The sequence below is a fragment of the Plecotus auritus genome, assembly GCF_963455305.1.
Source record: "Plecotus auritus genome assembly, chromosome: 7".
Classification (NCBI taxonomy): Eukaryota; Metazoa; Chordata; class Mammalia; order Chiroptera; family Vespertilionidae; genus Plecotus; species Plecotus auritus.
In genome coordinates, this window is record NC_137774.1 from 60328871 (window position 1) to 60342291 (window position 13421).

General features: G+C 45.1%; 1 protein-coding gene across 1 annotated transcript in view; it reads left to right on the plus strand.

Moving 5' to 3' along the window:
* Nucleotides 1-2334: 2334 nt before the first annotated feature.
* LOC308252651 (phospholipid-transporting ATPase ABCA3-like) overlaps nucleotides 2335-13421 on the plus strand; it is a gene marked incomplete at both ends in the record, with an annotated part of 346909 nt that continues 335822 nt past the window's right edge. The window contains 2 exon segments of the mRNA XM_080677416.1: nucleotides 2335-2394; nucleotides 2735-2993. Of these exon segments, the coding sequence (XP_080533542.1) occupies nucleotides 2335-2394; nucleotides 2735-2993 (319 nt within the window).

Here is a 13421-nt window from a genome sequence, read left to right on the forward strand (position 1 = left end):
TGTACTAATGTCTTTAACCTGAAGTCAAAACTTCTGGGTAAGGGTAATGCCTTACACAGTGGTCGGCAAACTCATTAGTCAACAGAGCAGCAAACTGCGGCTCGCGAGCCTCATGTGGCTGATGAGCTGCAGTTTGTCAACCACCGCCCTAAGGCATTGGCAGCTTTAGTGATGAGTGAGTTGGAACCTGGGATCAAGGGTCCTTTCTTTAATGCACTAGACTAGAGTGATGGTGTCCACTTCACTCCTTTGATTAGGAGCTACAGTGATGGGATGTTACATCATCCCATGTATGGGGGGTGGGGGAGTCTTATCCAAGGGCTAATTGGAACCACATTGACCAAACAGCAAGTTAGTCTTCTCCTAGACACTGCAGAGCAGGAAAGTCAATGAGTGTCAGCCGAGTTTGAAGAAAAGAGTTTAAATAAAGAAAAGGGGGGAATTGTGAGAATAAACAAATAATTGTGAGAAGAAACAAATCATCTTTTCTGTCAAAGAACAGTTTAGACAGCCGCCATTTTGGACTGTGTGACTTGGCAGTCCCCGTGTTGCTCACATGGCTTACAGCTCCCCTGGGGACCGCCATCTTGAAACTGCAAAGGCCAGCCCCTCCCTTTGAATTAGCCAATCGTGGAAGACTGTGCGCCTGAGCTCCAAACAAGAGCAAGGAACAGGTCACATGCGTCAGGGATTATAAACCTGAGCAGACCACCTGCTCAGTGTGCGCATGCTTCCAGACCATGAGTGTGCACCCTTCTAAGTAGAAGTAAAGATGTTTGCCTTGCTGCCTGGCTCCCAAGTATGTTTTGTGTTCTGCCAGGACCTCTGACTTGGGAGGCTCGCCTTGTTTCTAACAGGGGTGATGGTGGAAGGATTGAGCAAAAAAAGAAAAGAAAATTCATAGACATGAACAACAGTGTGGGCATTTCTGGTGGTGGGGATGGAGAACTGAGGGCATGGGAGGAGGAGGGTATATTGGGGGGGAAATGGTGATGGCTGAAGACTTGACTTGGGGTGGTGAACGCACAATACAGTGTACAGATGATGTGTTGTAGTATTGTGCGCCTAAAACCTGTATAATTTTATTAACCAGTGTCACCCCAATAAATTCAATATAAAGAAAAAAAAGGGTAAGCATAGTTATTTTAAATTTGGTTCTGATAATTTTGGCCCAGATTCAGAAAAATTGCTTGTAGGAATATTTGACTCTAGGATGGTATTATTTTTCTCCAGAGTGGAGTTGTTTTTTACACCAGGCACTTGTAGGCATTTGTGATCTGGGAATCATCTTCATCTGGTATCAGAGATTGAAATTACTTGAAATTGGGCTGCAAACCCTGTGAAGGCCAGTGCCCTTCACATTCATTCATTCTTTTTTTTTTTTTTTTAATATATTTTATTGATTTTTTACATAGAGGAAGGGAGAGTTAGAAACATAGATGAGAGAGAAACATCAATCAGCTGCCTCCTTCACACTCCCTACTGGGTATGTGTCCACAACCAAGGGTACATGCCCTTGACCGGAATAGAACCTAAGACCCTTGAGTCCGCAGGCCGATGCTCTATCTACTGAGCCAAACCAGTTAGGTCCATATTTATTCTTATTCATAAGCTATGCCTTCCCTTCTTGGCCCCAAATTTCAGCTCTCTTCCTGGTATCCCCCAAAATTGGAGTTTTGTTCAAGGTCACACAGTTAGTGGTAGAGCTAGGAAATCAATCTCGGCAGTCTGTCCTTATATCTGGGTTATAGTAACCTACCATGCTGCCCACCCACACTATGAGAGAAGGGTTTCCTTGTTTTGTTTTTCATTGTGCACCCACACTTAACGTGGCACATGGTAGATATTCAGAAAATATTCATTAATGTAAGAATGAATCTGCTCCCATTAGCAATGTTGTTAATGTAGGTATTTCCAATCTCACAAATTGTTGAGTGGCATGTTGGGCTTACAGGTGTGATGTTACTTTATGTTTTTTCTTTTAATTTGCTTTTTGTTGATGGTGATGATTTGTTTTGTATTGTTTCTGAATTAGTATTTTGATAAGAATTGGAAAAGCTACTGGCCAAATTTACCTGGAAACTTGCATCAGTAACTCACTGATCATTTCTTGTGCTTGAAGTTTCGTACATTATTAGAAGCTCAGTAGATGCTGAGTAAATTAAAAATGTAAGGAGAAACAACTTCTCAAATATTTCAAATGTTTTTTTGTTTCTGTTGTCATCCTTTAAGACTGATGAGAAAATTAAGTATTTCAAATTTAAATAATTGTCTAAAATTTACCTTTTTTAGAGAATCTTAAAAAAACTTTTACTTCCTCCTTAGAGTTGAAGAATGGATTTGTTGGGTTTGAACAAATTTATGGTTCTTCTGTGGAAGAATTTTATTTTAAAGGTAAGTTGAGCTATTTATAGGATTATTGCAACATCTAAGAAATGATCATGGGAATAATCTGACAGCCCAGTCACTGCATTTCATTCATACTGTGGCAGTTTCTGGAGCGGGTTTATCTCTTGCACATAAGTGGGGTCCTCGGAGAGTGAAAGAACAGCAGAATGACTCATAGGAGGAGAGAAAAAGACAGTGCAGGAAACTGCTGCTAGTGTACTAGTATATTGAGCCTTTCTTTTTTCCCATCTATATCTTTTTTTATGAAAAGGCTGTTAATATCAAATAACCAGTCACTTGCAAAGTTAATATGCTCTTCGGCTAACAGTCTCCTTTCCTCTCCTAGCGCCGGCAGTGCACTGCTCTGGTCGCCGAGCTCGTCCTGACGCTCCTGTTCGTTGGCGTGCTTCTGTTAACACGCAGGTTTGCAGCTATCACGAAGAGTGGGCCCTTCAATTACTCCCGGCAGCCTGTTGATCAGCTGCCTGTATTCCTCAGAGAAGTCCCTTCTAGGGTGTGGGAAATGGCTTTTGTGCCTTCCAAAAGTGTTGTGGTGAAGGATATCGTTGAAACTGTGAAAAGAGATTTACACTACGATTTTAAAGGTTAGAAATTAAGGTTTTCTGGGGGAAAAAAGCATTATTAAATTGTTTCAGTGAAGACACACTTGCAACCTTTTCACTAGGCATAATCTTCCAAGTAAAACATTTAGGATGTCATCATAACAGGTAATAATCTCCTAAGTATAATAATATGGCTTGGTTAAACTTGAGAGTTAAATTCGTATAAAAATATATTTTCCTAGATCTCAAAGCAAATAGTAGTATTTAAAAACTAGACGATCAATTTATTTTATTCTAGATTATCCAATCCTGTGATACTCAATCTTCCTTGTTTCTAGTTGTGTTGTTTAAACCTTGGGAAGTATAACTCCAGGGGTACATGATGGTGTGTCAAAGGTATTCAGAGGGACAGCATAAGCAGAAGTCCTCCTTCTGGATGCATACAAAGTTGTCAGTTATTTCAAACATTGCTTAGATAAAAATGTTGCCCGAGTCACAGAGGAATGCTATATAAAAGACTCCGGCTATTTAGAATTATTATAAAAGTTCCCCATTCTTCACTTACCCTCACATTCTTAACTCAATTTCTCTCCTCTTCCTCCCAGAAATAAAAATCATCAGAAGTTTGGTGGGCATCTCTCCAGTGCCCCTTCTCTTTATACACATATATTTATTCTGCAGCGTATATTTTTTCAATCTTTTTTTTGTTTGTTTCTCAATGGATTTGAGAGTCCTTGAGAGTAGGTGACATCTCAAAATATTTTTTATTAAAAAAACACCATTGAAACTGAAGAATGCAAAATCTCAATATTTTTTTAAGAATACACCACAAATATTCTAATAAATTCAGTCTCTTACAGGCTACTCTGGGTTACCCAAAATATTCTGAAATTTCCATTCTGATTCCTTCTTTGATACATGGAATTTTTAGAAGTATATTATTTAACTTTCAAACATCTGGGGATTAGTTGTTATCTTTCTGTTGTTGCTTTTATTTTAATTTCCTTGAATAAGAGCATACACTTTATAATGTCAGTTTGAAATTTTGAGAGTTGTTTATGGCTAGTTTATAGAGTATTTTGATAAATGGTCCATGTGCATATGTAAGACTGTGTTCTGTAGCATTTGCTTGTGGTGACCTATGAATGTCACCTAGGTCAAGTTGGTTAATCATCATGCTTTCCAAACCTCCTGTGTTCTCACTATTTTCTACCTACTTATTCCATTAGTTGTTGAGGAGGGTATTATATTTTCAACTAGGTGTAATCAATACTTAAAAGGTTATACATATTTAAATAATATTAAAATTTCCTTTTTGCTTATATATTTTGAAATTATTAGGTCATGGAATCTTTCTGTTGAATTGCTTTAAAAATATTTCTCAATTCTGAAATTTTCCATTTCTCTCTAAAAAAATACTCTATTTTTAAATTTATTAGCTATATTAACTATAGTAACTTTAGAATCCCTACCAAAAAGTTCTGATATCTAGATTACTTGTGTACATTTTTTTTCTCTTAAGTCATTGAGTTCTGTTTTATAACATATTAGAGGCCTGGTGCATGAAAATTCATGCGCTGGAGGGGGGTCCCTCAGCCTGGCCTGCCCCCTCTCACAGTCCAGGAGCCTACAGAGGCAGGAGGATCAGGGGAAGGCAATGCTCCCATCACACCTCTGCTGCTGCCACTGCTGGCAGTGCAAGCCTTGGCTGGTCCTGGTTACCTGAGCCTCAGGCGGCCCTGGGCGGCTGGGCAGCTGCCTTCCGAGGCTTCCCTGCACCTTGGGCCAAACCTGGGCGGCTGGAGGCTGAGGGCAGGTCCGGCCGCACAATGCACCTGCCGCCCCTCGGCTGGGCTGATAGGACTGGGGAACTCCAGCGGGCCTGAGGGGACTTGGGCACCACCATCTTGTGGCTATGGGCGCTGCCATATTTTGTGATGGCATGACGGTCAATTTGCATATTCCCTCTTTATTAGATAGGATCTTATATGTATTTATTTTACTTTATTTATGAACCTTTTTTATTTTATTGTTGACAGTATTACAGATGTCTCCCATTCCCTCTCCCCCTCTTACCTTCCTATATATCTTATATTTTAATGACAAAAAATTGAGGGTGAAAGTATTAGAGGCTTTTTGGGGTTTAAGTTTTCTTCTGGATGGCTGTCAACTTGATTCCAGTGAAGACTGGTTTGAGTTCCAGTAAGGACTGCTCTATTCAGTTTTCTCTTTACTTTTGAGGGATACCTCTTCTCCTAGGGTGTGGTCATTGCTCCTAGGGTGTGGCCCACCTGGGGGTCAGCTGGAAGTCTGGAATATTTTTGAAGCCTGCCTACCTTAGTGAGGCGTGAACTCCATTCTTGCTCTGAGCATTGCCCAGCTGTTGTAATCACTGCCCAGCATTGTGTCCTGCCACCTGCTGGTTTCTTGCAGTCTTACCCTGTGCATGCCCAGGGTCAGAGCTGGCCACTGATTTCAGGGGAATATACATGCTGAATTTTCACCTCACTTCTCTGCTATTCTCTTCTCTTTGGTATTTTGCCTCTGAAGTCCCATCCATTTTGGCAGCCTGAACTCTCACCTCTTTTTCTTCAACTCAGTAAATCAGCAACATTTGGCAGTTGCTTTCAGGGACAATACCAGGGTGAATATGGCATTCACCTTGTGCATTTCAAGCAGTTTTATAGATTTTGTTCAACTTTTATGCAGTGGGAAAGTTTAATCTTATGTAAGCTACTCTATCATAGCTAGAACTGGAAGTGCTTATATGAAAATTTTTAAATTTTTTGCTGGTTATTTCCAAATATTTTACATTACTAGAGGCCTGGTGCATGGATTCATGCACTGGTGGGGTCCCTCAGCCTGTCCTGCAGGGATCGGGACAAAACTGGCTCTCCAACATCCTCTGAGGGGTCCCGGATTGTGAGAGGGTGGTTCTTGGTTGATGCACCTGGAATCGGGCTCCCTCCTCTCTGGTTCTGGGTGCATCACCCGAGAACCACAGCTGCCAAGTCACCAAAGCTCGGCAGCTCCTGCATTTAGCATCTGCCCTCTGGTGGTCAGTGCGCGTCATAGCTACTGGCCAGAGCACCTGCTCCCTGGTGGTCATTGCGTGTCATAGCTACCAGTTGAACTGTCAAACAGTCACTTAGAGGCTTTTATATATATACTAGAGGCCTGGAGCATGAAATTTGTGCATGGGGGGAGGTGTCCCTCAGCCCAGCCTGCACCCACTCCAATCTGGGATCCCTCTCACAATCCAGGACTGCTGGCTCCCAACTGCTCGCCTGCCTGCCTTCCTGATTGCCCCTAACCACTTCTGCCTGCCAGCCTGATCACCCCAACCACTCCCCTGCCAGCCTGATTGATGCCTAACTGCTCCCCTGCCAGCCTGTTTGCCCCTAACTGCCCTCCCCTGCAGACTTGGTCACTCCTAACTACCCTCCCCTGCAGGCCTGGTCCCCCCCAACTGCTCTCCCCTACAGGCCTGGGTCCCTCCCAACTGCCTTTCCCTGCAGGCCTGGTTGCCCCCAACTTCCCTCCTCTGCCGGCTTGGTCACCCCTAACTGCCCTCCCCTGCAGGCTTATTCGCCCCCAACTTCCCTCCCCTGCAGGCCTGGTCCCTCCCAACTGCCCTCCCTTGCTGGCCTGATCACCCACAACTGCCCTCCCTTGCAGGCCTGGTCGCTCCCAACTGTCCTCCCCTGCTGGCCATCTTGTGGTGGCCATCTTGTGTCCACATGGGGGCAGGATCTTTGACCACATGGGGGCAGCCATCTTGTGTGTTGGAGTGATGGTCAATCTGCATATTACTCTTTTATTAGATAGGATAAAGGCCTGCTGCATGGGTGGGGGCCAGCTAGTTTGCCCTGAAGGGTGTCCCAGATCAGGGTGGGGGTTCCCTTGGGGCGTGGGGCAGCCTGGGCAAGGGGCCTGTGGTGGTTTGCAGGCCGGCCATGCCCCCCGGTGACCCAAGTGGAGGCCTGGTATCTGGGGTTTATTTATCTTCTGCAATTGAAACTTTGTAGCCTGGAGCAGAGCCAAGCCTTCTGCTTGGTCGGTGGTGGCAGACATTTCTTTTGGGATTTACATATCTTCTATAATTAAAACTTTGTAGCCTTAAGTGGAGGCCTGGGCCGGCCAGGGTGTGCAGAAAGCTTGGCTTCCTCCATTGCTGGGGGCAACCCTAGCCTCCTGCTCTTTCCAGCTCCACGGCTGCCACCATTTCTGTTTGGATTTATGTATCTTCTATCATTGAAACTTTGTAGCCTTGAGTGGAGGCCTAGGCAGGCAAGGGCAGGCGGAAAGCTTGGCTTCCTCCATTGCCGGGGAAACCCAAGCCTCCTTCCTGCTCTCAGTGGCTGTAGCCATCTTGGTTGGGTTTATTTGCATATTTGCTCCTGATTGGCTGGTGGGCATGGCTTGTGGGTGTAGTGGAGTGATGGTTAATTTGCATATTACTCTTTTATTAGATAGGATAGATAATTAGAGAATAAAGTCTTTAAGATTTTGATTCCTCAGAATTTATTGTTCTTTTATGTGTCTTAATACATGATTAACTTTTATAAAAATTCCTTATATGCTGTGTAATCCTATATAATGAAAGGCTAATATGCAAATCAACCAAATGGCAGAACGACTGGTCACTATGATGCGCACTGACCACCAGGGGGTAGACACACGATGCAGGAGCTGCCCCCTGGTGGTCAGTGTGCTCCCACAGGGGGAGCACCGCTAAGCCAGAAGCCAGGCTCACAACTGGCGAGCACAGCAGTGGTGGCGGAAGCCTCTCCTGCCTCCACGGCAGCACTAAGGATGTCCGACTGCCAGACTGTGAGAGGGTGCAGGCTGGGCTGATGGACCCTCCTGAATGCACGAATTTTGTACAATGGGCCTCTAGTGATATATATTCTGCACAGTCACAGACTAGACCCCACGTAACTATTTATCAGAATTTCTGCCCCCACCTGCTCACTGGCCTTAGCTCATGTCCATTGGAGAGTCTTGCACCCATTGTACTCCCTTTTCACTGCTTGAACTCTGAGTCCCCAGGACCAGAGGGCTCTATCATTTCCAGTGCAGCAGGAGCCAGAGCTGCTCCAATGGCCACGTCTGACCTATCTTGACATATTGAGATTTACATTTCCCTGGTGGTTCCTGGGAGAGGCCAGGGAACAAGATCCAGAATTCAGGGGAATTAATACTTCATGGGGCAAAATTTGATTAGTGAAAGATAGAGATGAAAAGGAGATAACACATTGATCTCCTGCTCCTCTTCCCACAAACAGATTGTCTTAAGATGCAGTAGTTACGAAAACAGCCTCTGAGAGAGTTCTTATTATATTTCTTGTTATGCCAGTTCCAGTTTCATAATGTGCTACCTTGTTCTACTTTCCCTTCTTTCATGCCTCACTTTCCCAGTACCAAGCTTAGGGCCAGTAAAGTAGAGCACCTAGGGTCCAAATTTTACCCTTGCACAACCAAGCCTGGGTGTTTCGCTGGCCTCATCCTGGTTCTGGCATTGCACTTTCCTTGCCTCACTCTCGATGCCCTGGATTCCTTACCACTGAGTAAGACACTGACATGTACATTTCCCTCTGGGACAAGTGACGTCTGTAAAGCAGTAGAATAGGAGGTTCCTTGCTCAGCAGTGGATAATTTGGTAGCTATCCATGGACAAAAGGACCTTTCTGGGAACTTTGGGATCCATATAGAAGCTACAGAACCCTGGTGGAGCTCAAGACTGAGAAGGCTGGCACAGGGTGGCAGGATCACTTACTGTGATCCCAGCCACACATCTGGAAATGGCCTCATCCCCATGTGGATTTAGTTATAGTCCTGTTTGGCCTTGGCCCTGCCGTCAGCACTATTAGCCAAGGACCTGGGAGGAGTCACACCCACCCAGGCCTCAGCTAATAGGCCCATTGATCTTGATTCTGGCTACAGACTCTTTAGCACTGGTTTCCTGGCTCTGGCCCTTCTCATCTGTGGTGAGGTAGTAATCCTGTCCACCCAGGAACTCGTTTGGAGACATGTCTGCTTGTGCACCTGGATACAGGCTCGCTGACCTCAGTCTGACTTCAGATCTTAAACTGGCCCTGAAACGTGGCTCTAGTCCATCTCGGCCATAGGCCAGGACCACTTAGGGACCCATTCAGTGACCCAGTGGGAGCTTTCCCAGGGACCCAGCAAGAGCCACATTTGTCTAGACACCTGATAAGAAGCACACCATTGAGATTATGGTGGCTAAGACATCCCTACAATTTGTTCTCTCTTTTAAACAACTAATTAGGCATCCATACATGAACAAAGGATGGGAGTTTTGGGATCCAGCAATATATGCTGAGGGACTGGTAGGGGTATCACCCATATGTGCATCCAGTAACAAGCCAACAGACCTCACTATGAACGTAGAACCAGCAGAGACAGCAAACCTGCTCCAAACCCTCCTGGGTGTGGTTAGGGGGAAAGTCAGAGTGCTGACTTGGGTAAATACCCACAGACGAGAAAGAATATATAAAGTGCAACCCACCAGGGGTGATTCCAGCATGTCATTGGAGAAACAGGCAAACAAACTTACAAAACCAAGTTCGAATGCAACAGGAGGGTAAAAGAAACTCTGCCAGTGCCACCCATTCCCCAAGGTGGCACAGCATGGGGTTGAACTATCCAATGATTAACTCTTGTGTAGGGGAAAGGAGAGGAGTGGGTGCCTGGCTTCCTCACTGTAGGGGATGCTGCTGGAGAAACCTATTTCTCTCCAGCAACACCCTGAGTACTGATGTGAGACTGCCATGACTGGGGAAGAGAGGACATCAAGAACAAGATAAAACTATCAAAGGGCATAAGAGGACACAGCATCTGCTGACTGCACTCAAGACTTCAGCATGAATTCTGCTCATTAGCCTCTGGGAGAACCTCAGCCAAGGATCACCCCACTTGGTCCAATGATGCCTCAACACTGCCAGTACCACCCCATACCCCCTCCCAGTTTGTGGTGCTCCTGTGTACACTCTCAAATGTGGCAGTGAGTCCAGTAAATGGAATGCTGATAGGAAAACAAAACAGAGCAATCCAGTGAGTTGTAAGAACCAGAGGAAACATAAAAGCATGACAATTCTGCCACAGGCAGAAATAAGAAGTACTGAGCAGGTATATACATACCAAGTCAGAGCCCATCTGAAAACGATTTGTAGAGATCTGAGGTATCTGATGCTTCAAATGAGAAAGCAGCAATGCAAAACTATAAGGAACATAAATAATTTAAAAAACATGTCATCAAAGAAGTCTTTCAATGACTGAGTTCAAATGCATGGTATCTTATGATCTAGCAGGTAAATAATTCAAAAAAGCGGTTTTAAGGAACTAAATGAGCTACAAGAAAACAGACAATTCAATGAAATCAGGAAAAAATACACAAACCAAGAAATTTATCAAAGACATAGAAATCTTATAAAAGAACCAAAGAAAAACTCTGGAACTGTAGAAATCAATTAATGAAATGCAAAATGCAGAGAACCAAGATGGTAGTGCCATTATTCGCCACGTTCCACAGCCACATCAAAATTACAAATAACTATAGAACAACCATCATTCGAACCACCTGAAATCTGGCTGAATGTAAGTTCTACAATTAGAGAAGTAAAGAAGAAAGTACATTGAGACTGGTAGGAGGGTGGAGGTGCAGAACTGGCAGGTCTGACATCCACGTGTGCCGTTTTTTAAGTCTAGGCTGTGGCTGCCTCCTATGAGGAGTGAGGGGTCCCAATTCCACAGCAGCTCCCTAGCTCAGGGTTCTAGAACTGGGAAGAGAAGTATCTGACTTCAGGCTGTAAAAACCAGTGGGGTGTCTGGCTGAGTGAAGGAGAGGCTGCTGGAGACTCAGGCAGTTCCTCTTAAAGGGCCGGTGCAGGGACTTACTCAGACTCACTTCCTCTGAGCTCCAGCTCTGGGGCAGTGGTTTGTGGGATCCAGGGACATACCAAGAGGAACTGAATTGTCTGGCACATGGGCAAGAACTCAGGGGTGGCTTTCTCTCAGGCAAAAGTGCTGACTGAGGTTATTGTTGCTATGCTGAGACCCTCCGTGTTGCATAGCCGACTGGAAGGTCCCATATCAGTTTCCATCAGCCTGCCTCACACTGTTGGTGCTGCCCTAATGATTCCCAAAGACCCTGCCCTACACAGTTTGCAGCCCCACTCAAACCTGTTTGCAGTAGCTTTTCCATATGAATGGCCTGTCCTAGTTCAGGCTTCAGACTTTCCTAAAATCGCTCAAACAGCAGCTGGCATAAGTGTGGCCCATTCTTCTCAATGAGAGGCAACTGGGGGCCCAGCACTAGTACCAACCTGCCTTGTTTCACAGCTTGCCCTCTCTTGGGCACTTCCAAGCCCAACACAAGTAGCAGCCATCTGCAGATCGCTTGTAGCTCTTGACGGATGGTCCCAGGCAGGGCATAGGCAGTGTTTGACTTTGCATCTCCAGGGGATCCCCAGAGCCAGTGGACAGCTTTAGACAACACAGATTACAACTCTACACTTCCACAGCAACACACTCAAGGGGCAGGCTCAGTGAGCACCAAAGCCCCACTGAAGCAAGTCCTGCTCCATAGGGGTGACTCCTGCATAGCAACTCTTCCACTGTGGTTGAAGCTGGTCCTCACAGCCAGTTGGCCTAGAGGTCAATTCCTCCCAGTGAAATGCCAACAGCAATCAAGGGTCAACTACAGCAAGCCTGCACACAGCCCACACAGGGGTGCAACTAGAGTGCCCAACTCAGGTGACTGGGGAGGCTGAGCCACTGGGCCCTACAGGACACCTACTATACAAGGCCACTCTATCAATTCCAGGAGACACAGCAGCTCTACCCAATACATAGAAACAAACACAGGGAAGCAGCCAAAATGTGGAGACAAAGAAACATGTCACAAATAAAAGAACAGAAGAAATCTCCAGAAAAAGACATAAATAAAATGAAAGCAAGCAAACTACTAGATATAGAGTTCAAAACGATGGTTAAAAGGATGTTCAAGGATTTTAATAAGAGTTTCAAGGGACTTAGAATTTCAAGGAAATTAGAATAGAGACAACCAAGATGGCAGTGTAGGTAAGTGCCTGTACTTGCTGCCTCCCACAACCACATCAAAATTACAACTAAAATACAGAACCACCATCATTCAGAATCACCTGAAATATGGCTGAATGGAAATCCTACAACTAGAGAAGTAAAGAAGAAAGCACATTGAGACTGGGAGGAGGGGCAGAGGCACAGAATGGGCTGTTCCAACACCCACATGTGGCATTTCTTTAATCAGAAGGTATATTTCCAAGGCCTCTTGTGAGAAGCAAGGGGTCCCAGCCCCACATCAAACCCCCATCCCAGGGTTCCAGAACTGGGAAGAGAATTTCCCTTAACTTTGGGTTATAAAAACCAGTGGGGATTGTGACTTATTGGCATGGAGACTGCTGGAATTCCAGGTGTTCCTTTTAAATGGCCCACACACAATCTTACACAGTCCCACTTCTGAGCTCCAGCACTGAGGGACCCAGACACATAGGGGGAGGACTTGCATTATCTGGCTTTGGGGCATGAACTCCGGAGCGAGTTTCTCCCAGACAGAGGTGCTTGCAGGGGTCATTGTTCCTGTGCAGGGACCTCTGTCACAGGGATGACTGGAAGCCATATCTGAGTGTCTATCAGCATGGCTGACACTGCTCGCTCCACCTTGGTGATTCACTGAGACCCCACCTCATCCAATTTGCAGCCCCACCAAAGCTGTTTGCAGCAGCCTTTTCATAATAATGGCCTTCCTTGGCTCAGGCTTAAGTCTGCTAAAATCTCTCAAACAAGTTGCCGTTGGTGACTGTGCCCCATATCTGACCCTAGCACCAACCTTCCTTGCTTCATAGCTGGGCCTTGCCCCTGCACAGAAGCTCTCCCATTGTAGTCTCAGTTTGTCTTCACAGCCAATTGGCCTGGAGGTCAACTCCTCCCATAGGCTCCAACAGCAATCAAGGCTCAACTAGAAGACTGTGCACACAGCCCACATAGGGACATACCTAGAGTGCCCAGCTCAGGTGATTGGGGAGGTGGAGCCACTGGGCCACTACCAATTCCAGAAGACATACCACCTCTACCATAGAAACAAACACAGGGAAGCAGCCAATATGTGGAGACAAAGAAACATGTCAAAAATGAATGAACAGAAGAAATCTCCAGAAAAAGAACTAAATTAAATGGAAGCAAGCAAACTACTGGATACAGAGTTCAAAACAATGGTTATAAGGATGCTCAAAGATCTTAATAAGCGCTTCAGGGGACTTAGTGAGACTTTCAAGAATCTTAGTGAGAATTTCAAAGACATGAAAAAGCAACAGTCAGAAATATGCTAACTGAAATAAAGAATAATTTACAGGGAATCAACAGGAGATCAGAGTATTCCAAGAATCAAATCAATAATTCGGAATATGA